Source organism: Tachysurus vachellii, chromosome 6 (assembly GCF_030014155.1).
Source record: "Tachysurus vachellii isolate PV-2020 chromosome 6, HZAU_Pvac_v1, whole genome shotgun sequence".
In the NCBI taxonomy this organism is placed as follows: Eukaryota; Metazoa; Chordata; class Actinopteri; order Siluriformes; family Bagridae; genus Tachysurus; species Tachysurus vachellii.
Window position 1 is genome coordinate 23959744 of NC_083465.1, and position 23250 is coordinate 23982993.

The window sequence follows — 23250 nt, forward strand, 5'->3', positions numbered from 1 at the left end:
AAAATAATAATAATAAAAATTCAACAGTTAACACCAAGCAATAAAATCCACCAATACAAGATTAAAAAGGCACAATTGTGACCATTTCATTGAGTTGAAAAATGTAATTTTAAAACTGAATACAATTTCTTGTTAATGAATTATTCATAGAATGTTATTCATATCATTTATTGGGGGGGGGGGCAGTATCAGGTAAATACTTGTTAAATTCTGCATGAAATCCAAACTTATTTATTTTATATATATATATATTTTATATTTATATATTTTATTATTTTTTTATTTAATGATTAAACCTGAGCCATTGAATTCTCCCAACCCCTTCACAAAGTCTTTGGTATTACTGATATGCAAGGTTACAAATGTTAATAAATAAAGGAAATACAATGTTGTAGTAATTGTAAAGAACAATAACAGTGTGGAGGTGAAGATGTGACAGTCACTCCTCACGAACACTCTGCACCATGGAGTATTTTTTACACGGGTTCTTCAGGCAGGCTGGAGGCCACGTTGGCGGCCAGCAGAACGAACAAGGCACTTGTGACTGCACGTTACGCTCCAGGAAGTTGAAAATGGGGTTCCACCATGTGTGGGTGAGGTAGCTGTTTGGCGAACACTTTAGAGCCTAGAGGAAGAGCATATGCAGGAAATGTTACACTGGAGAAAGAATGATCTGGTAGCTTAAAGGCGTTGTGTAGAAACAAGAAATTAAAAAAACATTTTTAAGGAACACACAATTATAAAGCTAGTTCCAAAGAATCCTTGCTCAGCTCAGAGTTTTTCTTGCCACCGTCGCCTCAGGCTTGTTCATTAGGGATAGATGTTAGGGCTATTCTAGATATATAGTCATTTAAATTTGTGAATGAGAATTGTAAAAAGTGCTATACAAATAAATTTAACTGAACTGAATAACTAAGGTCTTACCACTAATGGGTCACAGTGAAATACACTGGAAACTGAGTGAAGGAGGGAAAATGGGAGATAAAGAGGTTTAGAGAGAGAGAGAGAGGAAGATCTATCTATATCTATCTATCTATCTATCTAGCTAAGGGAAAAACTTTGATGTAAAGGGGCAGTGGAAAAGAGATAAAGAGAGAGAGAGAAGAAAGACAGATGAGATAGACAATATTAAGAAACATGAGAAATCTATATTTTTCTAATCCATAATTTATCATGGTTTGTATTTCTGAGGTAACAGGTTGCAAATGTGACGACTTGCTGGATATAATGCTTAATATTTCATTTTAGGATTTTTTAAATTAAAAATTAATTCTAATTTAATTAACGTGTCTTCATTTCACTTCAAAGGTGAGACACATTCATCTGTCTGGTTATGTCAAAATTTCATTTTGTTTCTTGTAGGCGTGAATATTTCTTCACACTAAAACTGTGTTTCTCTTGTGTGTGATGGTGTGATGATGTGTGATTTGTTTAATTGTCTATTTCTCAGAGAAGTCAGAGGAAAATGGCTTAAGTTAACAGGTTCTTGTTGACAGGAAGGCTACAATTAAAAAAAAAGTTCTTTACAAACGTAGTGAGCTGAAAAGTACCTCAGTGAATGTATATTGTTTATTTTTTTGTCACACCATGCATTTGAATCATTGATCGAAGACCCTTTTACACAGCTACTATATACTAATACATACACAACTTTATAATGTGTAGTACTGTGCATAGTGTATAGTGTAAGGTCTGTGCAGCGTGCATAGTGTAAGGTCATTCAAATCGCATCTTATCTTCTTTTGGTACAGCATGTAATCTAATCACAATGACAATCATTTCAGTTTTTGGTGTTGATTCTTTTCTGTCTGGCTCTAAAGGATTTGTATTGGCATACTGTACTCAGGGAGCACTTAGAATCCATCAGAGAGCCATATCTCATAAGCTGTGTACTGTCTAATGGATGAGAGTGTTTCTCCGAGTCACGTAAACACTTTCAGCAGCGGCTTAGTGCCATTTTAAAGTCCTGTAATTCATCTGTCTTTCTTCGCATTAAAACCACACAGTACGAGCCTCAAGTGTGAAGGTGTGTGTTCATGCTTCCATTTGGATCTGAGCTCATAGTGTGTCGTATCTATAAAGAGCACTTGAGTTCAAGTAGATTGAACAAACTTCAACAACTACATTCAAATGTGTGTCTCAGAATGTGTGTGTGTGCCTGAATGTGTATTGCATTGGTGAGGACTGTTTTCTCCTTAGTTTGACCTGGTTGGCCTACCTGCACATTGGCCATGGTGTGGTACCAGTAGAAGAGGCGGGAGGTGATGAAATACGCCACCACCACATCCACAGTGTAGTGCTCATGAGCCACAAGGATACACACTGCACCCACTGCAGCAAGGAGCCAGCAGAGCAAATGATACCACCAGAACGAGCGTGGGGAGTCTGCAGGAAAGGGGGATTACATCATTATTCCAACAGGTGCTGATAGTGAAAACCTGTCGCCTTTCACTCTTAGAACTAAAGAATAAAAATAATGTACCAAATTATACTTTTTCTTGTCACTAGGCTGGTGGAATTTAGGAAACTGATCAGCTGGACCATATCTTCAGACCTTGAAGATGAAAATGTTTTAAGGTAGTAATAAGAGTTAAAGACTTAAATAGAGTTCAAGTCCACCGATGAAGTTCTTTAGAATTTAGCTTCATGCTTAAAAGCTAATTAAACGTAAAGTACAGGCACCTTTCCCAGGTATACGGTACAAAAGATGTACCCTTGATGGTATCACTCTAGCAAAATTGTTTGTTTTGTTTTGTGGCCTCTTACTTGCTGCATAGACTCATATAAATTTATATTATTGCTGACCGATTTGGTGTAACTAGTGTTTGTGTTTCACCTTCCATTCATCCATTTTCTGTACCACTTTATCCTACACATGGTCACAGGAAGCCTCGAGTCTATCCAGGGGACATGGAGCACAAGGTGGGTGACACCCTGGATGGAGTGCCAACACATTGCAGGGCACAACCACACACCCACACACACATCAACACACACTATACACAATCTAGAGATGTCAATCATGTGTTTGGACTGGGGATGAATCCAGAGTACCAGGAGGAAAATACAGAGAACATATGCAGACACACAGGGTGGCGGTGTAAATTGAACCACTACACTTCAGACACACATGGTGGAGGTGGAAATTGAACCACCAACACCAGAGGTGCAAACATGCTATTATCACTGCTTTACTGTATGTGTTTCACCTGTAATTTTCAAATGTAATTTACTAATGGTGGTCAGATATTGGATATTGTAGGCCAGTGTTCCACCAGTCTCACTGTACAAGTCACACACAGATTTGGTCTTGTGGACTTTACAATTCTTATCCTATAATGTGGGACTGTCTGTGTTTGATAGTATGCACAAAAGACCTGCATGCTGACATTACGTACAAAAACCAGCATGCTGACCATCTGCTTTTAGCCTACATTATGTTTGTCCAAGGGTCACAAATTACTGACATTGTACACTATGGCACTTTTATTGGTGTGTATGCTGATTTTCTTTGTCTGAGGAGCTTTAAATATGCTCTCTTATGTCTTAAAATCAATTTCTATTCCACAGGATTCCAAAGAAGGTTGCTAGACAATTGGTCCATTTCAGCAGAGTGATCTGCCTAAGTGGTGAAAAAAATTTTTTCCTGGATAATACTAGATGTCAGGTGTATGAAATCACTTTGAAACATGGATCTTAGTATCTAAGATTGTTAGTAATAAAGTAAGGTTAGCTAACCATGTATCTTTAATGCCTTTATAGCACTGCCATCTCACCACTCCAGTGTTCCTGGGTCAGTAATGAACTCGGCCTTGATGGGATGTTGAATTTCTATACATGTGTCTTTGTGTGTGTGTTTCTTCCAGGTTTCCTCCTGAACCTTCTGGTTGGTCAAATGACTAGGATTTTTGCACACAATGCCCTGATGTAGACCAATGTCCTGTTCAGGGAACGTCATTCTCGGTGTTTCCCGGGATAGACTTCAGATCCACGGCAACCCTGATTATGATGAACCAAATACTAAAGTAATATGAATGAATGAATGAATGAATGAATGAATGAATGAAATATGTGTGAAAACTCTCTAGTTCATTCTTTGTAAACTGTGAAATGAATTCGACTGGGTAGTTTCCCAACCATAATTCTCACCTAGTGCCCAATACATTCTGCTTTAAATGGTAGTTAAAATGGCTTAGAGGTGTTCTCAGAAAAGTTCAGCCATAAACAAAGCCACAGAGAAATACCAGAGAGAGGTGGTGCGGTGCCATGTAGCAACAGAATTAGTAAGTACCATGTCTTTAACAAAAATAACTCCCAGAGCGTGCCAGAGGACAATAAGCTCCTCATGCTGAGACCTTGTTCTTTCACAGATATATTTTCTTGCCTTGCTTCTAGAAACTACAGCTACATTGTTATTAAGTCTGTCTTAACTAAGCTGTGTATTATGATCTGGTCTGGTGTAATATTAAATCCTCATAAAAAGGCCTGGCTGAAGGAAGTAATGACTTGTTAGTGAGAATGTTGGTGATTTGAAGACTCACACTCCTTGATGAACAGATAGGTGAGGGTAAGCATGACCGTGTGGCCGCTGTACAGGAAGTCACCACACATGATGTGGGAACCAGTGATGGACAGACCAGCTCCAGAGATCAGCTGTAGAACTCGTTGTAGCTTTGCCTGTGAGTCTTCATAAAGCTGGGAGAGAAGAGAGAGAGAGAGAGAGAGAGAGAGAGAGAGAGAGATATGAAGTGACCCATGTAAGAAGTGAGAGGAAGAGAAAGAAAGAAATAGGAGGTAAAAAAACGCAGGAACGAAAAAAAGGAATAAAACGTTTAGAGATGCAGGAGAGATGCAGGGAGTTTAAAGGAATGTATCAGATAAGTGGTAAGAAGTGAAAAAATAGAAAAAGTCAGAAAGAAATATTTCATTCAGAGAGATAAAGGATTAAAAGAAAAACGAGACCAGGGAAGAAAGAGGAAAAGATGAGATATAGTGGAAAAAAAAAAGTTTAAAATTGTATGAAGGAAGTAAATGAGGGAAAATAAAGAGAAAGTGGAAGAGATATTGCATTGAGGAAGAGCTAGATATTGGAAGGGATTCAAAAAAGATGGACATAGAGTACCATGGATAAAGGGAGTAAATATACCAATAGTAAAGAAAGAAAGATAGATAGATAGATAGATAGATAGATAGATAGATAGATAGATAGATAGATAGATAGATAGATAGATAGATAGATAGATAGATAGATAGCGTTTGTAAGTTGTGTAAGAAGTGGTGTTTGTGTTTTCTAATAGAATAGTCAGTCAGGGGATGTTACAGCTTGCTGCAGTGTATTGAATTTATTTATTATTCCATGATATTCCTTGAGGTATAATGCAGACCTGATATGATGAAGAGAGAGTTTTTATGCTGGCTGTTTACCTTTGGGGCACAGGACATGTGCATGCCAGGCACAGGCAGGGTGGTGACGTACATGGTGATGCAGCGATACAGGTACAAAGTGCCCATTAGGAAGAAGAACCTCCTACCCAAGATGGCCCTGCAAGCACAGGAGAGCAGATCTGATGAGGTTGTGATCAACTGAGAGGCTGTAGGGTGGAAATCATGAAAGTGGGCGTTTAATCTAATATAAGTGATGTGGACAATAACTGGTCATCTCCGACATGACACAGAGATCAGTATCTGAGTTTTTCAGAACGATGCTCTGGAAGGCTAATGCTCCAGTTACACTGTGTTATTGTGTTTCAGCACATTAAACCAATTCATTTTCATTTAAAATGGATGTTAGGCATTGTAACTTTGTGTTGCAGGAGGAGTTTGTAATTCTCCATTCAGGCGTACATCGGGTTGATTTGTGATCAATTTTATTAGCTTCTAGCAGATAGCATAAGTAAATTGTACAGGATCTGTAATTTGACTCAAACATGACTCATTCACAACACAAAAACACAAACTGTGAAGCAGAAACAGAACAACAAAACATCACACTAAGTGACAAAAAAATCCTGAAAGGATCTCAACATGGATTATTTGTTAGAGAGAACATTAAATGACTTTGCTATTCCTGACTATGTCAATATTATAACTGGCTTAGCTTTAGTAATTTGGATAGAAGATGTTGTATGCTGGACTTTTTTTGGATGTGAATACAGCAGATTTATTTATTTTAAGCTTTATTTTTGTTAGAATGTTTCATAAAAGAATCTAAGCAGGTAGTATTATTGCCTCACAGCTCCAGGGTGCACAGTTTGATCCATAGCTTGGGTTGGCGTTCCATGAAAACATTGGAAAAAACCTATCATATGTTCTCCCTATATTGGTGTAGGTTTCCTCCAGGATTTATGGTTTCCTCCTATCTCCAAAACCTCATGCTAGTGGGTGGATTAGCTATGCTAATAATGCATTCCATCCTCAACTGGTATTCCTGGGGATATACTCCGGATTCAACCCAAAACTTTTCAGGAGATTCATCCACAGTCCTACAGCATATCGTGTTACCTCCTGCATTTTGTATTTATTGTAGGAAATCATTATTTCAGTAATGTACAACAATCTAGCAAACACTTTTATAACCTTTGACATTTAGTGTTATGTCTCGATATGAGTCGGCTCTGGTGTTGAAAATGCCTTTTATACTACAAATATATTGTGGGATACACAGGTCTATGTACTGTACATCTGCTAAATGTTTTATATATTACACAACCATAATACAATCATGAAGTCAGTGTGAGCGTGGCCATGTGATCTGTAAAATAATTGTGAATGTGATGTGACTGGCACAAACCTTGCAGCATGTAATTATATCATGAATGAATTTCAAGACAAATAAGATTCTATACTTGTTAAAATGAAAAATGAAGACTTGCAAGATTATGGCTTGTTCATTTTGACTGAAAAGGCAATAAATCTGAACTAAAATGATTTAGCACTAACAGAACCGAAGCAGACAGAGAAACATAATTAGGAAATCTTGAGACCATTTAAAGAAAATGACTTCCTACACGGCTTACTTGTGGGTGGGTAATCAAATTATCCTGTACATACTGTAAAGTTCTAAAAAACCTTAAGTCATGATTGCTTTCTTTGTACACGTATAAAGTAAGACAAAAATGTACGTCAATTTATGTGCACGTACTTTGCTAGAAGGTCTCCTTTTCTTGAAAAGACGTGAACGTGGTGGTTCTGGTCTTGATTAAAGCTTGTGAAAGAGGAAAGTGACGTGACGTATGGCTAAGTACGGTGACCCATACTCAGAATTTGTTCTCTGCGTTTAACCCATCCAAAGTGCACACACACAGCAGTGAACACACACACCGTGAACACACACACCGTGAACACACACACCGTGAACACACACCCGGAGCAGTGGGCAGCCATTTTTATGCTGCGGCGCCCGGGGAGTAGGTGGAGGGTTCGGTGCCTTGCTCAAGGACACCTCAGTCATGGCTGGCTGTACACACGGTGTGTGTACACTTTGGGCCCGAGACTCGAACCCACAACCTTAGGGTTAGGAGTCAGACTCTCTAACCATTAGGCCACGACTTCCCCAGTATATGAAGCTGTGTACAGTAAGCTTCATCTACACCTAGCACAATGTTGATTTTACTTGTCCTGCCTACAAAGCTTCAATCAACAAGACCACAAATCTCCTAAAATTTAATAAGCTTATCTTATATATAACAACCTGCCAACTCAGGCCCTGATAAATTGTGAGCACATTTAGAGAGTAGTTGATGGACAAAGAATAACTTTGTTATTGATGCCAAGGACAAAGTGTTGGTAGAAAGCAACATTAAAATTGTGTTCACAGATCAATTGTTCTCAGTGCCTGCGGTGAGAACGGCTTTCAAACAGACTGGCTAAAGACTGAAATGTAACCGAAACAATAAATAATGCAAAAAAACTAAGCAAATTTAACGCATGAGTATAAAAATAAAAAGTATAGAAATGTTTTGTTAATCAAGCAAATGTAAATGTACTTTTTCAAAGACTCTCTGTGAATGTTCTTGGCATTACAGGTATAAGATTCTGTTAAATTTACTCGTACATATATTCAGTAGATTTACATTTCTTTTGTCTCCAACTAGTGGGAAAGGTTTTTTTTTTGCCAATGAAATGCCTGCCCATCAATTGTATAAATTTGCCATCCTGATGTGACTTTTAGTGCAGCAACAACTCACATTAATCTTTTAGGCTGAAACGCCCCACATTTATTAAGACAAATAAGAGCAACAAACATCACATTCAATCCTTGTTGGTAAAATAGCTTTTACACACACTAACCTGTAGTGAATCCAGGCCTCAATCCAGATTTCAATACTGATTTATGGAAACTGACAAATTATTAAAGAATCACACTTGTAAATTTAATATTGGGTTCCTGGATTGATCCTTAGGTCAGTTTGTGTGGACTTTTTAATGTGTTTGTTCCACTGGGTTCTCTGGTTTCTTCCCACCTTCCAGAAAAGATGGTTGTAGATTGGCTTTGCTAAATTAGGAATGTTCCACTCAGAATTACACTTTGTGCTTGCGTTCATGTGCAGTAAATATGAGGTAAATATAATTTATTTGACATGACTTGAATGCACCATTAGATTAGCTATTGTTTGAGAAGTGTTCCTATTAAAGTATTGATGCTATATCTCCTCTGACTTTAAGGTTGATTTGGCTGATTTTGTTTCTTTGTGGCATTCACACAAGACATTGACCATGTGAACATTCTAAGAAGGAAGTGTTGTGCCGTTCCTTACCGATATCTATGGAAGAGCCATTGTATAGACCAAATCCCCACCAGCAGCATCCCATTCACTTCCGTCACTGTGAAAGCCCACTTCACACGGTCCACGTAGTCGAAGAACTTATCCGGCAGTGGCGGGCTGGCCTCCTTCGCAGGGACTCTCTCATGCACCACTGTGATCATCACCGTTGTCAGCACCAGGTTGAACGCTGCGTATATGAACGCAATCACCGTCTTCCACCACTCCATGGGTGGAGGCTTGCCCTTGCCGTCAGGTACAGAGATCTTCACGTAATCTCGATGTCTGCTCAAGCCCTTGCGTATGGCACTGTTTTTTACTTCCTCTGCTTGTGGGCTATGGACAGGGCATTGAGGGTGGATGTGTTGGTGGGCACCTGTGGGGTGTCGCTCACACTGGTGGTCTGCCAAAGCCATGAGAGCTCCCACACGCTACCCACTAATTATGCGCACGCTATGATCCACCAGGCTTGGCTGCTTTTCTGAGACCCGCCCAGGTTACTGCTGCAAATGAAAGGCTTCTTAGTTCGAGGTTTCAGGTGTGGTGCTCCAGCTGTAATGAAAGAAATAGGCAGGAAATCTGATCCCATAATCCTCTAGAAAGCATTCAGTCATTTTTAGTAGGTAATAATAATCAATACAGGCTTTTTGCTGCCACAAATAAACAAGGCTCTCATACTGACAGGACAGCTTGTAGATGTGCCTGACAGTTATTGAGAATTGCTTCGAGATGTATGCAATCCAATCCCAGAACATTACCCTGCTCTCTCTTTGCATGGTTTGTACATGAATATTACTTTGAGGTCACCAGGATTCTGGCTGCATACCAATATACATATGAAGGAAATCTTAAAAACGACAAAAAAAATGAAAGGAAGATAGAAACTTGAATATCTATTGTTACCCGGCGAACTTTTTTTTAGTTATTTCAGGCTATTCAGTGTCTAATCTCCTCAGCACAACAGTTGATGGTAGCTGCAACAAATGAATCTCACAGTGAGGAAGTTCCTCCAGGATACAGTTTAAACTATTCACCACTTTAGGAAATACATCAGATATCAGATATTATAGATCTGTAAAATAATCAGATATCTATGCTTTCTTCACCTCTAGTGTGCCTTTACAAGTAACTGAGGAAGATATGAGAAAAATTGTGCCACAGTGCCAAAAGGCATAGCTCAGATTATTAAAGAAAATACCACAAGTCCCCAAAGTCTACCAGAACAGAAAGAGAACTAGGATCAGAGCAGTTCTACTCTAACACTGAAGAAAACAAGAGTGTAACCTCAAGGCCTTGTTGACTGAAACTCATACTGAAACCGATCACATACTTTGGAACTCCCTTGAAAGGTGAAACCTCAAATAGATAGGATTAAAGTTTCTAAAAAATAAATATCACTCAATTACAGCTATTAGTAAAGCGTCTAAGAACGCTGGTAGTATTTCCTAATGAGTTTCTATGACCCATATTTTTGACAAAAAAAAAGGTCTCTGGTTTCTTAAATCGAAAACCCTCTTCTTTAGCTTATCCATGTGAGGAAAGTCCTAATGTTGTTTATTTTATTTTATTTTTTATAACACAGCTTTTCTCAATTTCTTTCGCATTTCTTGAGAAACCTACCGTCTCTGTAGAACTCTATAATCATTGTGGTTTAACACATAACACCCTGTGTTAACACCCTTTCCCAGTTAAACAATATTCCTTTCTAAACTCACATTTAGTCAAGCTATTTGGAAATCCAGTGACGGTGAATCCAATTCTTTAAAGTTTCTCCTAGCAACAACCTCTCTAAAGAGAAGAATTGTTGTAGGAGTCCTTGTAGATATTTTAATAGTTTAAGAGTGATAATTAAAAACCTTCTTCTCTGATGCTACAAATCTGACACTTGATATTAGCCTAAGACACTGGATGGTGATGTGCACAGGACAGTCTTTATGATCGCAGCAGCAGGTCTTATAAGTACAAATCTATAGCATTCAGGTGAGATGATATCTGTAAAAGTTTTGTTCCTTATTGCCAATAATGCTTGAATAAGTGTGTGATATTATTTCAAATGTCTGTTATGACTAACTTTCAGACAAAGGAACGGTGAAGACACAATACAAGACCAGTACAAGACAAAACAGATACGATGATTAAATATGAACACAGTTACACTCAAACAACTAAAAGTTTGTAATCAGAAACAGTTTGTTACTTCTTCTTCTTCTTCTTCTTATTATTATTATTATGCTTTGTCACATTAATTAAGCTACCTAGCTAGCTAGCTAGGGGGGCACGGTGGCTTAGTGGTTAGCACGTTCGCCTCACACCTCCAGGGTTGGGGGTTCGATTCCTGCCTCCGCCTTGTGTGTGTGGAGTTTGCATGTTCTCCCCGTGCCTCGGGGGTTTCCTCCGGGTACTCCAGTTTCCTCCCCTGGTATAAAGACATGCATGGTAGGTTGATTGGCTGGAAAATTTCTCTGGAAAATTGTCCGTAGTGTGTGAGTGCATGAGTGAATGAGAGTGTGTGTGTGCCCTGCGATGGGTTGGCACTCCGTCCAGGGTGTATCCTGCCTTGATGCCCGATGACACCTGAGACACAGGCTCCCCGTGACCCGAGGTAGTTCAGATAAGCGGTAGAAAATGAGTGAGTGAGTGAGTTAGCCAGCTATTTGACTAGCAACTAGTGATTTTGTTTGACAAGTGAGACAAAATTTTCAGAATCACCTGTCAGGGAAAGATTAATATTAGCTTCGATTTGATTTACAAATCAATTAAATTCCATTGCGTTGTCCTTAAAATAAATGTTTAAATAAAAAGCTTGCACCCAATTTACCCCCAATACCCCCAGTACAATACTGAATTTCAAAGGCACATTGAGATCATACATCCAGTGTAAACACGATAGCATCACTGCAGCTGTCTTAGCAAACTAATAAAACCTAGCATAAAGTGGCTATCTAGAATTCTTCTATCTATCTGGTCTTTTATTATACAAAGGAAAGCTACATATATCATAACCTTTGAAATATGACTTGAGGTTTCTGTTTATTTGGATTTATTTAAATCACACTTATCTAACCATCCTTTCTGACTTCAATATCGATATCAGACGTAATTAATGACTTCTCCTAGGCTGAAAACACATGAGCGTATCAGGAATGGCTTTTTCCCATAAAGTGCCACTTAAAAGCTACATTAAGAGATCAGAGACCATTCAGTTTTCCCAAATTGCATCTCAATAGCTAGCAGCAGACAAACACTGGAAAAACAATGGATATGCTGAAGGGAGGATAAGGACAGAATGATGGAGGGATACAAGGCATGAGGGGAAACATTTCCCCTAAATGTTACTCCTTTTCAGAAAGACTTGTTGCATGGATAATGACACTCCAAACAGAGCTTGGACACATTTAGAGGATTTATAGACTGGAATGCTATACACAACACACACACACAACACACACACACACACACACATACACACTTACCTATATTTTAAACATTCAGCCAAATAGAGAGATTGTACTCTACCATATAGATGATGACATCTGAATGCTGCATACCATAGATGTGTCCCGGAATAGTATGCAATCACAGCTGTAACTTATGTCCCTGTTTTGCATGTGTGTGTCCACCTTCAGTCTTATCCTTCTCTCTCTCTCTCTCAAACTCAGAATGGTACGTTTACACAGCCTCCACCCTTCTGCCCTGATGGGGACATGTGTGGTGGAAATCTGGCAGGGGAAAATGTCTTCCACATGCACACAGACGGTAATGGATGGGTTGTCTGTTTGCGATTGCTCTGCCCTGCCTGCTATTTACAGAAACGTCGACCCAGGGCTGTGTTTTACGTTCCTGACCTACACGTTAACACAAGCTGCTAATGACACGCTTTGGCTTTTTTTTTTTTTTTTTTTTTGCTTTTAAATACATGGTCAAAAGAAAAAAGGATTAAAAAAAGATCTAGCCATTCCATACCATCTGGGCCAAGCGCAGTGTACAAGAGTAAAATGACTAGCAGTTAAGCAGCTATATGATATGTTTAAGGTATTTGGGTCCTGTATTTTTTCCGTGTATAAATGGGGTACTGTAAATTAAAAACCCAGTAAAAGTTGATTAAGGATGTGGCCTGGATTTAGTTCTACGTAGAACGCAGATATAGATAGAAATTCAATTCTAAACTTATATCTATATACAGTATCTTGTAGCTTTCTTGATATTTGATTTTAGTGACGTATGTAAGGAATAAAGCTGTTAAAGGACAATAATCATTGACGTTGTGGTGCGAGGCAATGATAGAGGCCAAAACATAGGATTTGCACGCACCTGATTTGTTGATTCCATGTTCACCATTGAATGTCTTTGTCACGTCAGATTCTACATTGCTGGTTAATGGCTCATATGACATTAGACACTCAGGGCTTTAGGAAGTAGTAGTATGTAGTATTTCAGAAGTATTTCTGTTTTACTTAACCTATTTGTGGCAATACATTTATAGAAAAGTTCCAAAATCCTTTCTGAGATGCCGTGAGTGCTTTTTCTTTAGCATCTAAAATCTTATGGTGTTATATTCAAACACTAAAATTTCACTTGCGGCTATAAAATAATGCATACTGTGTTTATACTGATAATAGGTTTGCCAAACAATTTAGTTTTTATTAAAAATCATGACATAGGTACCATTTATAGCTGTGGAATATACATGAAACAAGTTAGTTCCTCTTGTCGCTTACATTATAGCGGCTATAAACCATTATTCTGTTTTCAGCCTCTCATTTTTCTCTCTCTTGAAACGAATGAGACAAAAACTGCAGCTTTTTATATTACCAAGAAATTACAAAGCCTGCTATTCTTGCGATCATTGCAATCACTAAAAGCCCTAACACCGGAAACTCCTTTCAAAAGTGCTAAATTAAAATCTCTTTACAGAACATATCAAATCTAAGGTTGTTGCACATGTCCTGATATCAATTTAAGAGGATTTATGCATTAGATCATGTGGTGATGTGTTTTATTCCTTATGATCGTATGCATTTTTACCTCCAAAGCTTTGTGAAGAACTAAAGAGAACATGGACAAGAGGTCCAGTGTCTCTAGAGTTTCAAAATGATTTCCTGGTTTGGGATCTTAAAGTAAAAGAACAGCCAGTGTCTTATAAGCCAACCTTATAAGCCAGTGTGATGGTTAGATAATTTTAACACAGCACAGAAGGACAGCAGCACAGCAACACCGCAACACAGATACTAAAGTTAAGGCGACGGCCATGTTCTTCTTTCTCGTTTTGTGTGATTGCAATTATTTAGCTTTTTAAACCTTTAACACATGGCACAAAGCAGAGTAGTAGCTACAGTTGCACAAAGAACTACAAGCTTTGCAAGTATCCCTGGAACTTGTAGTGAAAACATGGTTCCTGTGGTAGAAAATACATAAATTTTGTATTAAAAATAAATAATAATAAATAAATAAGGTCACATAAACATTCCAGTGTTTGTTAAATGGAAGGGTCGCTTATACTTTTGAAAAATACCCAACAGTTGGGATGGCAAGCCCCACCCCAGGAGTTCCTGGTTTACAGACATATGCCTACCCTGGACTAGGAACTAAAAAGAGGGCTGGAAATCCTTTAAAAAAAAAAAGTCATAAAAAGTGTTGAAAATGATTTTTTTTTACTAACTGCTTAGCTCATAGCTTTTATCTTTTGGAAAAAAAAGAATGATATAGCTTGCCTTGTATAAATTGTTTAAGTGTGTATGTTTGTGTGTAGAGGTTTTCAACACAGGGGAGATTTAGTGTGACTCCTTGGTACCGTACGGTCTCTCATTGAGGGCTGGGAAAAGGTTGGTGGCTATAATTTCTTTCTCTGTGGATAAGTCTGGAGTTATTATAGGCTAGTGGTGCAGTTTCTGGACTAAACAGCAGGTTCCAGATTTACTTCAAGGAACCAAGAACAATAATTAAAAAGAAAAAAATCCTATGAGTTACATCAAAGCTCTTGTACATGATTATCATATTGCAGTTTGGCCTGAGATTAAGTCAAATTCATGAAAACCGTTTTGCAAAATGCTTTGTCTCTCAGATTACTTATTTACTAAGAAGTACCATTCTACAACAATGCACAATAAAATCAGCAGGCTTAAAAAGAGGAAGCAACTGTAAGTTTAAATGCTTTTAATAAACCTGTTACTATTTAATCAAACAATGAAATGAATAAAGATGTAAAGGCAGTGACATATTCAGTTTGCACCTGTAGCCACCGAAAACGCCTCTATTATATAATCTATTATATTTACATTCATCATCCCATTCACACCACATCACTGTTCCACACATAGATCAATCACTGTAATTATTGTATTTAGATACTACCTTTTTTATATTTTACCTACTTATTCTCCTATTTCCACTATAGTCTCAATATGCATTATATCTTATTTGTATTTTATTTTATTTTTAATCTAAATCCTATTTTTTATCATTTTACATTATTGTTATTTGACTCTATTTTTTTATATCAAGTTTTTTTTTATAGCAGTCGTAAAAAGCATTTCACTACACGCCTTACTGTGTATGATTGTGTATGTGACAAATGTAAAAATTACTATTTGTAGCAAATTTGTCTTTCTGCGCATGCGTGCTTCATTTGTGCGCACAGCCATTTATCCATGCGTAATATAAGGTATTTTTATATGTTAGAAGCTTTTTTTTTAGTAATAAAGTAGATAAATAGCACAAACCAATTGTAATTTAGTGTTTCTATTAATCTATTGATCTATTAATGCGTGTAACGTAGGACATTTAGTTAAATATTGGGTACACCTGTGTTTTCCCACACGACTTAATGCATATTACTGTCCTATATATCAACAGGTTCTGCCAACTCTGTCCCTGAAACTGCTGTTCTAATGTTGTTTACTACTGTGTCTTTTCTTTTGCAACTCGTGCTTCAGGGTTTTTTTTTTTTTTAGGTTTAATCATTTATTATCTAGTATTTTTGCTGTCTGCCCTTGTGCGCATTTTGCGCACAGCCAAAGACCAGAGCGCGCTGTTATAACGTATATTATAGTAATAATATCATCTAATGCATCTTTCTGCTTGCAATAACATACATAATTGTACAAAAGGTAGTTTATATGACTTGTATTTAGCGTTGGTTCTTACCTTATTGAGCTCTCAGAGTGAATGAGGAGGAAGTGCGCCTCCAGCCTTCTGCTCTCACATTTCCTGTTCAATGTGTATTACTGTGAATCTGAGATGCTCTTCATTGGAGGAACTAAAATCTGGACTCACTGCCACGACACTTACTGAACAAGTCAATGTAAAATATTATTTTATACCCTGATCCTGTTGAATTCTCGATTCTGATTGGTCAGAAAGAAAGAGAAAGAAAAGGCTGTGTTTATAGCTTCTATAATGTAAATAATGATAGGAACTGACTTGTTTAAAGATGTTTCACTACACTTGATATAACTATAAAGGGATATAAATTGTATGAATTATTGGCAAACAGGCTTCTTGACTTGACTTAAATTTACAGTGGTGCAAGAGGTTGCCTTTATTTATTGCCTTTATTTTATACTTTCATTTCAGATGACTATTGGGTGCTGAAAAGAGTCTACATGCATCCATGCATGTATGTATGCCTACAATACTTGAACATGTGTCGAACAATGTGGTCCACCAATGGATTAAATATGGTTAGGGATGTTATGACAACCTCCACACTTCTGGGAAGGCTTTCCACTAAATTGGGAACATGGCTATTATTGGATTTATTATTTGGGTCAGACATGGATGTTGTGTCAGAAAGTAAGGTTGAATTCAGGGCTCTGTGCAGGACACTAAACTGGACACATCATGTCTTCTCAGGCATGTAGGCATTGTCAATCCGGTGAAAGGAACGGAAGACATCAGATTCAATTGTGAATCAACTTTTATATTAATTTTTATTAAGGTGATTGTTAGGTGTCCACAAACTTTTGGTCATGTAGCATATTTCAAGATGATATGAAGACTATGATATAATTTTTGAGATGATTTATGACATGACACTTCCCAGTGTTTACGCAGATTTTAGCCATCATAATAGGAGATTTTTTTTTACACTCCTAATGAAAGGCACGTTTAAAAAAATTATTAATTGTTTTAATGTTTCATGGTTTGAATGTTTTATGGTTAAAAAAAAAAAGTTAAAACCTTATTTCATTTTATTTAGAATTTTTAAGCTCTTGTGGATGAAATTGTGCCGCAATGACACGATGTGACCACTAGATGGAGACATTTTCAATAAGTTATAGAATAGGTTATGGTACGAGGAGTACTTGGGTCTGGTGTGAACATTTTTTGCGCAAAGAAGCTGAATATTGTTGGTTTTAGGATCTGAAAGTTTTATGTAATGTGAAATTCTGAGCATAAATTTAACAAAGAACCAAAAAATAATTTTTTTTGTGCTTACAAACATGGCATATATGAGTAATAGATAGATAGATAGATAGATAGATAGATAGACAGATAGCTAGATAGATAGATAGATAGATAGATAGATAGATAGACTGATAGATAGATTGTCTTAATTCGCCTGTTGTTTTATTTTTTTTCTCTGTTCTGAAAATCCCAGAAATAACAGTGATAAAGGGAACACGATGTTACTAGGAACTCTTCGCCGTATTTCGTTGCAAGTCGGTGTGTTTTTTTATGTAACACGCAATTCCACCCGGTACTCCACGTGAATCAAAGTTTATTGACAGCGGTTTTGTAAACACTGTAAGTATCCCATCGGTAAACATATTAGTTACTAAAACATCTATTTGTCTTTTGTTTGGCTTTAATTATACGGGCTGAACGTTGTTTGTTTACATTATATTGATCACTAATGATGTTCACATGACAAACTGCTGAGAAACAAAATGAGACAGAATTTGAGGTCTATTTGGTGTTTGGTGGTTTTGTAATGTTTACTAATGGTGTTTCAATGTAAATCGTCCTAATAGTGAACCAAAATAGTCAAATAAAATTTTTTTAGATGTTAACTGGCTTTGAACAGACTTTCAGTGTCATACTGGACTTTAGTTTGTGCCATAATCTCTGACTTTTCCATTATTTTGTATTAATCCTGTCTTTTGGGTTGAATGAAATGAAACACGATGTATATTACATGTAGTAATAATAATAATAAGAATAATTACATTTAAGTTCATTCTTTTATCCACCCATCCATCCATCTATGTATCCATGCTTCCAGTATGCACTTTATGCACAGTATGCACTATCCCAGGAACGCTAGGCATGATGTAAGATAATTCATCTAGAATGTGATGTAGATTCACATTTACATTCACACCTTGTGGCAGTTTAGTGTAGCCGATCAAAACAGTGTAACCATGTACATTGAAACTATACACATACACATACAGGCAAACTATACACTCTTCCAGTATACGTCTATGTACACAGCACCACCGTATCAAACTGTTTACATGCTGTATTGCAGTTTTTTGCTCTTTGCACATGCTTTCTTTCACATCTTAGTCGATTGCTGTTTCACACAATACATTACAATTCCAGTTCATCTGCACATGCAATAAATAACTCATTATTTACACTGGTTGGTGCTGATTTTGTGTATTGTCTTTTGTGTATTGTTTTGTATTTTTTGTTTGTGCTGTCTTTTGTCCTGCACTGTCTTGTTTATCTTGTCCTGTACTGTTTGCACCAGGTTGCACAGATGCACTTTATGTATCTAGGACTAACTTGCTAAGTCCTTATAGCTCTGTCTTTGTTGATGATCCTGGAGAAACGTTGTCTCATTTCACTGTGTACTGCAACAGCTATATGTTGTTGAAATGAAAGTAAAAGCTTTTTAAATTGACTTGAAACTCAGGATCAAACCAGGGACCCTGGAGATGTGAGGCAGCATAACTATTCTCTGCATTACAATGTCACACAAATTCAGTATTAAATTGATCCAGTTTCAAATACAGGCACACATTTTCAGTGATCTGAATTAATTTAATACTGTTCTGTCAGTTCCCATTGACAGAAAACAAGACTTTTGACCTATCAGCTTATATGGATACATCATTACTAGTTGAGTAAATTTCCTTTATTCTTGTTTTTAGGATCAATTCAAGGCTCCATTACAAATTGCTGATACATCAGATCAGAATGAAGAACTCAAACATAAACCCAGAGCAATCGAGCCTTTTTCTGGAGGTCCATCACATCGGCGGAGTTGTGGTTCTTCCGCTACACTCCTCCATTGTCCTGTTCCTTCTGTCCTACACTGAGTGCAAGTCTTTCCAGGTCTCCTTGGTCTCAGATCAGCCTGGCTGTGTAGAGGCTTTGGCAGGATGCCTTCCAAAGAGCCTGTCTGTGTCTGAAGTGAAGAGGACAGAGGCTCCAGCCCTGGTGGCGGCATGTCGTTTGCCAGCTGTGCTGGAGCCAAACGGGCGATTCTGCAGAGCCGGACTGGCTGTGGTGCTCAGACACATCATCCAGACAACCTGCTGCCTGGAGCCTCAACGCAGAGATGTGGCCTCACTGCTGGGCTTCAAGAACACCTGCCTGAAGGCCTGTGCTGAGGTGAGACAAAAAGCAAAGAGGACACAGGGGATTGAATGTTGGATGTTTCTTTTAAACAGAAGAAAAGACATGCTTTTATTTAAAAAATTGGAGCACTTAAAAAACATGCTCTTATTTTTACAAATTTGAGCACATAATTGTTGTATGGTGACGTTTAGTGCTGTTTATTTAGCTTTTTAGATGAAGTGTTGTGTACTTCTAGCATGGTTGAATATTTTTCTTTAACAGCATTACTGTAATTTCCGGACTGAGCGCACCTGAATATAAGCCTCACCCACTGAATTTTAAAAAAATTATTATTTTGAACATACTGTAAATAAGCCACACATGTCTATATGCCGCAGGTGCTTACAGGTACATTGAAACAAATTAAAGGTAAGCTCTCCAATTTTTGAGAAATGCTTCAGAAAACTGAGTCGGAACGACAAACTAAAAATCAAAACAAACGTGTAGTCGGGTCTTGTCAATATGCGGCGGAGAGAGTGTTCAGTGCGCATGTGTGACATTAGCAGAAAGCGGTTTTAACATTGACATGGAGGATAAAAACAAAGAAAGAAAGCGAAGAAAGGCTTACGATAAGGCAAGACCCGCCCCTTTCTGCTCATTGGCCTACCTTTAACTTTACACAGGCTTTAACGAAACACGGCTTATCACAAAAAATAAAAAATTACCAGTAAACAGTAGCCTACCAAGAAAGTCATTGGTCACTATCTTCCTCCTCCTGTGCACTGAAACCACTGAAGTCATCTCCTTCGATGTCGGAGTTAACCCGTTCGGCAATTTCATTGGTCTTATGAAAGCTTCATGCCGACAAAAAAACTGAGCACGTCACAGAATGTGTTTTTTTTAAAAATCGGGAAAAATCCATATATTAGCCGCATTGTTTAAGCCGCAAGGTTCAAAGCGCGGGAAAAATAGTCTTATAGTCCGGAAAATAATAATTAATTAATAATATTACTTTCTCAGGTGCTTATTAATTAGTAGTTTAGTTACATGATCCTTTCTATTATTTTATATTATTATTTGTGTGGAACTGTAAATGACTATGCCTCGTTCCTGTGATAGGTGAGCCGCTGGACCAGGTTATGTGAGCTGGACATTCCCTCAGCGGTAGAGGATCACCTATGTAACCCTGCAGAGGAGCGACTCCATCTTCCCTCCGCTCTCCTCCAGCTGGAGCACCGCCTGGCCGAGCCGGTCAAGGTGCACAACGATGACAAACTAAGACGTCACAAACTTCAACAGCAGAAGACGTCTGAGAAGAGCTCTGAGAGGAACCCAGAGAGGAACCCTGAGAGGAACTCTCAGCCATCTGAGAGCCAGCAGGAGGATCCTCAGAACCAGTGTGGTGTAGAGATAAGTGCAGCTCTGGCTAAACTGTCTGTGTACGGAGCTCCACCCGTTCCCACCACAAGGGAGAGCTCTGACGTAAGGAAAGTGAAGACCACTGAGCTTCCAGAATTGGAGCATGTGTTCGCAGAGGGGCTTTACTTCACGCTCACTGATGTGGTACTTCTGCCGTGCATCCATCAGTTCCTGGTAAAAGAAAATTCCTCTGGCTCATTTCACCTCAGAAAGGTGGCATTTATTTTTTTCCATTTTATTTTGATTGCCCACATTACACACACTTTCCACCAATACCTGTCTGGACACGAGCATCCAAGATATTTTTAGTGTGTCAAGTTCGCAAGTTAGTTTCATCCGGGAGCCATTAATGTAGCCGAGATGTACTCTGAGGGAAGTGGACAATTTGTCCTCATGGAAAGTTCATGCAAAATATAAACACCCACTCACTCGAAACAGTGTTGAGTCGTTTAGAGCCTCAAAAGGAAATGTTTTGTCTGTAAAAATAGACAAAATAAAGGTTGCACAGAGAAAGGAGCCGATCCTTTTTCCCCTTAGCATATGGTTTGGAATCAGTGGTTACCTCATTTATTGTTTCTGCTAATTACACATCAAATCAAATCAAATTTTATTTGTCACATACACATACATACAAAGTACGACATGCAGTGAAATGCTTTTTACAACTGTCCGGTATTCAGGTATACAAAGAAAAAGGAATGCAATTTGGGATAATAAACAAACAAACAAATAAATAAAAAGGAGATTATTTAAAATTCTCTCTAAATAACCGTAAACTGACATTATACCATTATTTATACAAAATGCTATCGTTTGTATGTATATATGTGTTTTTTAACAGCACAGTATATTTGCACAAATGTAAAAGTTCAAAAACTATGCTAATGATAAAAGTAACTGCAGGATAAGAGACAGATTTGTTTCAGCTTTTATTTACTGCAGATTTTCAGTGGGCAGATTATACACGTGTTTGATTATTTTTTTACATCACCTTTTAATTGCTTTATTTGAATCAAGCTTTAGGTAAAACCTTCCACAAAGCTTCTGAGAATACTTTGCTGGAACTGTTGCGCGTTGCTCATGACAGAACCGGTGTAACTGGTTCGCAGGCATCCATTTTCAGTTCATAGGATTCATATCATGGGTTTTGTGACATTTTTCCTTTGCTGTCTTTAAGCTATTTGCTTACCGCTTAGGATCATTGTCCTCCATGAAGAACAAGTCGTAACCAGGTATTACCTTTTCGGCTAATGTCTTCTTGAGTTGTCGTTTCAGTATTTCTCTTCATCATGATGCATCATGATCTATTCATGCATTAGTCACCTTTTCCAGCAACCAGTCAAGACCTCTCTGACATGATGCTGCCACCCCCATGCTTCACAGTTGTGAATTAAAAGCCTCATGCTTTTGTCCTCTCTATCTAGCACTCTTTATTATAGCCTTTATACTCTTTATCCGACTAGACAACACTCCTCCAGAAGCTCATGGTTTTCGCATGCAAATTTCAGTCTGGTTTTTATATGCAATGATCAGAGTAGGGACTTCCTCTTTGTGCGACAGCCTTTAATACAATGACCATATAGAACTTCCTTAATGGTGAATGCACTGTACCTGATGCCTTTAACTCGTTCCTTTGTTTTGTGGTTCTGTTGAATCTTTCGAACCCGAGCTCATCTCTGAGAGGTTACTTGTGCCCCTTTCCAGTTTTCTGTGTGTTTTAAAAGATTCTTTTAAATCATATTTGCACACAATTATTGCTACAGACACTTGTGGTATCTTCAGTTGTTTGTACATTGCTCCTATGGAGGAACCAGTCCACAATGGTTTTCACAGGTCTTTGCCAAATTGCTTGGATTTTCAAATGGAATTAAGGGCAAAATGGCACTGACCTTAATACACCAAAGTTTTAACAACTCCAGAACGTTTAGCAACGATCAACATGGTGTATGTAAACTTCTGATTAACTGGAATAGCAAGTTAAAGCTGGAATATTCATCTTTGTTCGATTGTTTTAAAACGATCGCCAATGTAAACAAAGCTAAACCGTCAGCTGGAAACTTTTCCAATAGCTGCCTATTACCTTCAGACCTAAACTATAGTAGCAAATTTGAACCCCAGAGATTCACAGGTTTCCACAACAGATGAAACCTGTTGTGCTGGTCATCAGAAGTGCTGTGCTATAATAAAATACGCTCATGCTGGTGACACCGGATAGTACGATTATGAAAAATCTATGTTTTCTAACTGCGTACTATTTGGTCAAAAAGCGCAATCATGTATCCAGGAAATTATTCTGTTTAGAACATGAAGTTTGTCTTGTTGAAGTCATCAACTGTTCACTAATGGTCTCCATTTCTAAATCGTACTATCCACATGTAATTGGAAAATAATTAAGTTCATAACAGTACTTACCGTTCACATCACACTACTGAGTATTTTTTAATAATTGCACAACCCTTGCAGCTGGATTCCGTACATCCTAAACATGTGTACTACTTATTTCGAACACTTTACGTTTAACGTTAAGTCCCTCGAAAACATTTCTGGGCGCGTGTGTGTT

General features: G+C 37.9%; 2 protein-coding genes across 4 annotated transcripts in view; one reads left to right on the top strand and one right to left on the bottom strand.

Moving 5' to 3' along the window:
* Window positions 1-302: 302 nt before the first annotated feature.
* On the bottom strand, window positions 303-12465 carry sgms2a (sphingomyelin synthase 2a). 3 transcript variants are annotated; one of them, XM_060871451.1, is made up of 6 exons: window positions 12311-12465; window positions 8757-9314; window positions 5425-5542; window positions 4542-4695; window positions 2219-2385; window positions 303-625 (listed from the first exon to the last, which is right to left on the bottom strand). In XM_060871451.1, the coding sequence occupies exons 2-6, from the start codon at window positions 9176-9178 to the stop codon at window positions 440-442; spliced, it is 1047 nt and encodes a 348-aa protein (XP_060727434.1). In that variant the 5' UTR covers window positions 9179-9314; window positions 12311-12465; the 3' UTR covers window positions 303-439. The 3 variants fall into 3 exon arrangements, with proteins under 3 accessions (XP_060727434.1, XP_060727433.1, XP_060727435.1); XM_060871450.1 differs by having other exon boundaries at window positions 12279-12465; XM_060871452.1 differs by lacking the exon at window positions 12311-12465 and adding an exon at window positions 12236-12273.
* Window positions 12466-17392: 4927 nt separating this feature from the next.
* The window catches only part of gstcd (glutathione S-transferase, C-terminal domain containing), a 119318-nt gene continuing 113460 nt past the window's right edge, over window positions 17393-23250 (top strand). The window contains exons 1-3 of the mRNA XM_060871453.1: window positions 17393-17507; window positions 18863-19325; window positions 20391-20864. Coding sequence (XP_060727436.1) covers window positions 18909-19325; window positions 20391-20864 — 891 coding nt within the window. The 5' untranslated portion in view covers window positions 17393-17507; window positions 18863-18908. The remainder of the gene's footprint in view (window positions 17508-18862; window positions 19326-20390; window positions 20865-23250) is intronic.

Excerpts from the sequence above, each read along its gene's own strand:
- sgms2a (XM_060871451.1), bottom strand. The coding sequence starts at position 9,178 with ATGGCTTTGGCAGACCACCAGTGTGAGCGACACCCCACAGGTGCCCAC. Across the intron at positions 5,543-8,756 it reads TGGCTCTTCCATAGATATCG|GGCCATCTTGGGTAGGAGGT; the intron begins GTAAGGAACGGC and ends CTGTGCTTGCAG. Across the intron at positions 2,386-4,541 it reads CTATCTGTTCATCAAGGAGT|ACTCCCCACGCTCGTTCTGG; the intron begins GTGAGTCTTCAA and ends CCTTTCCTGCAG.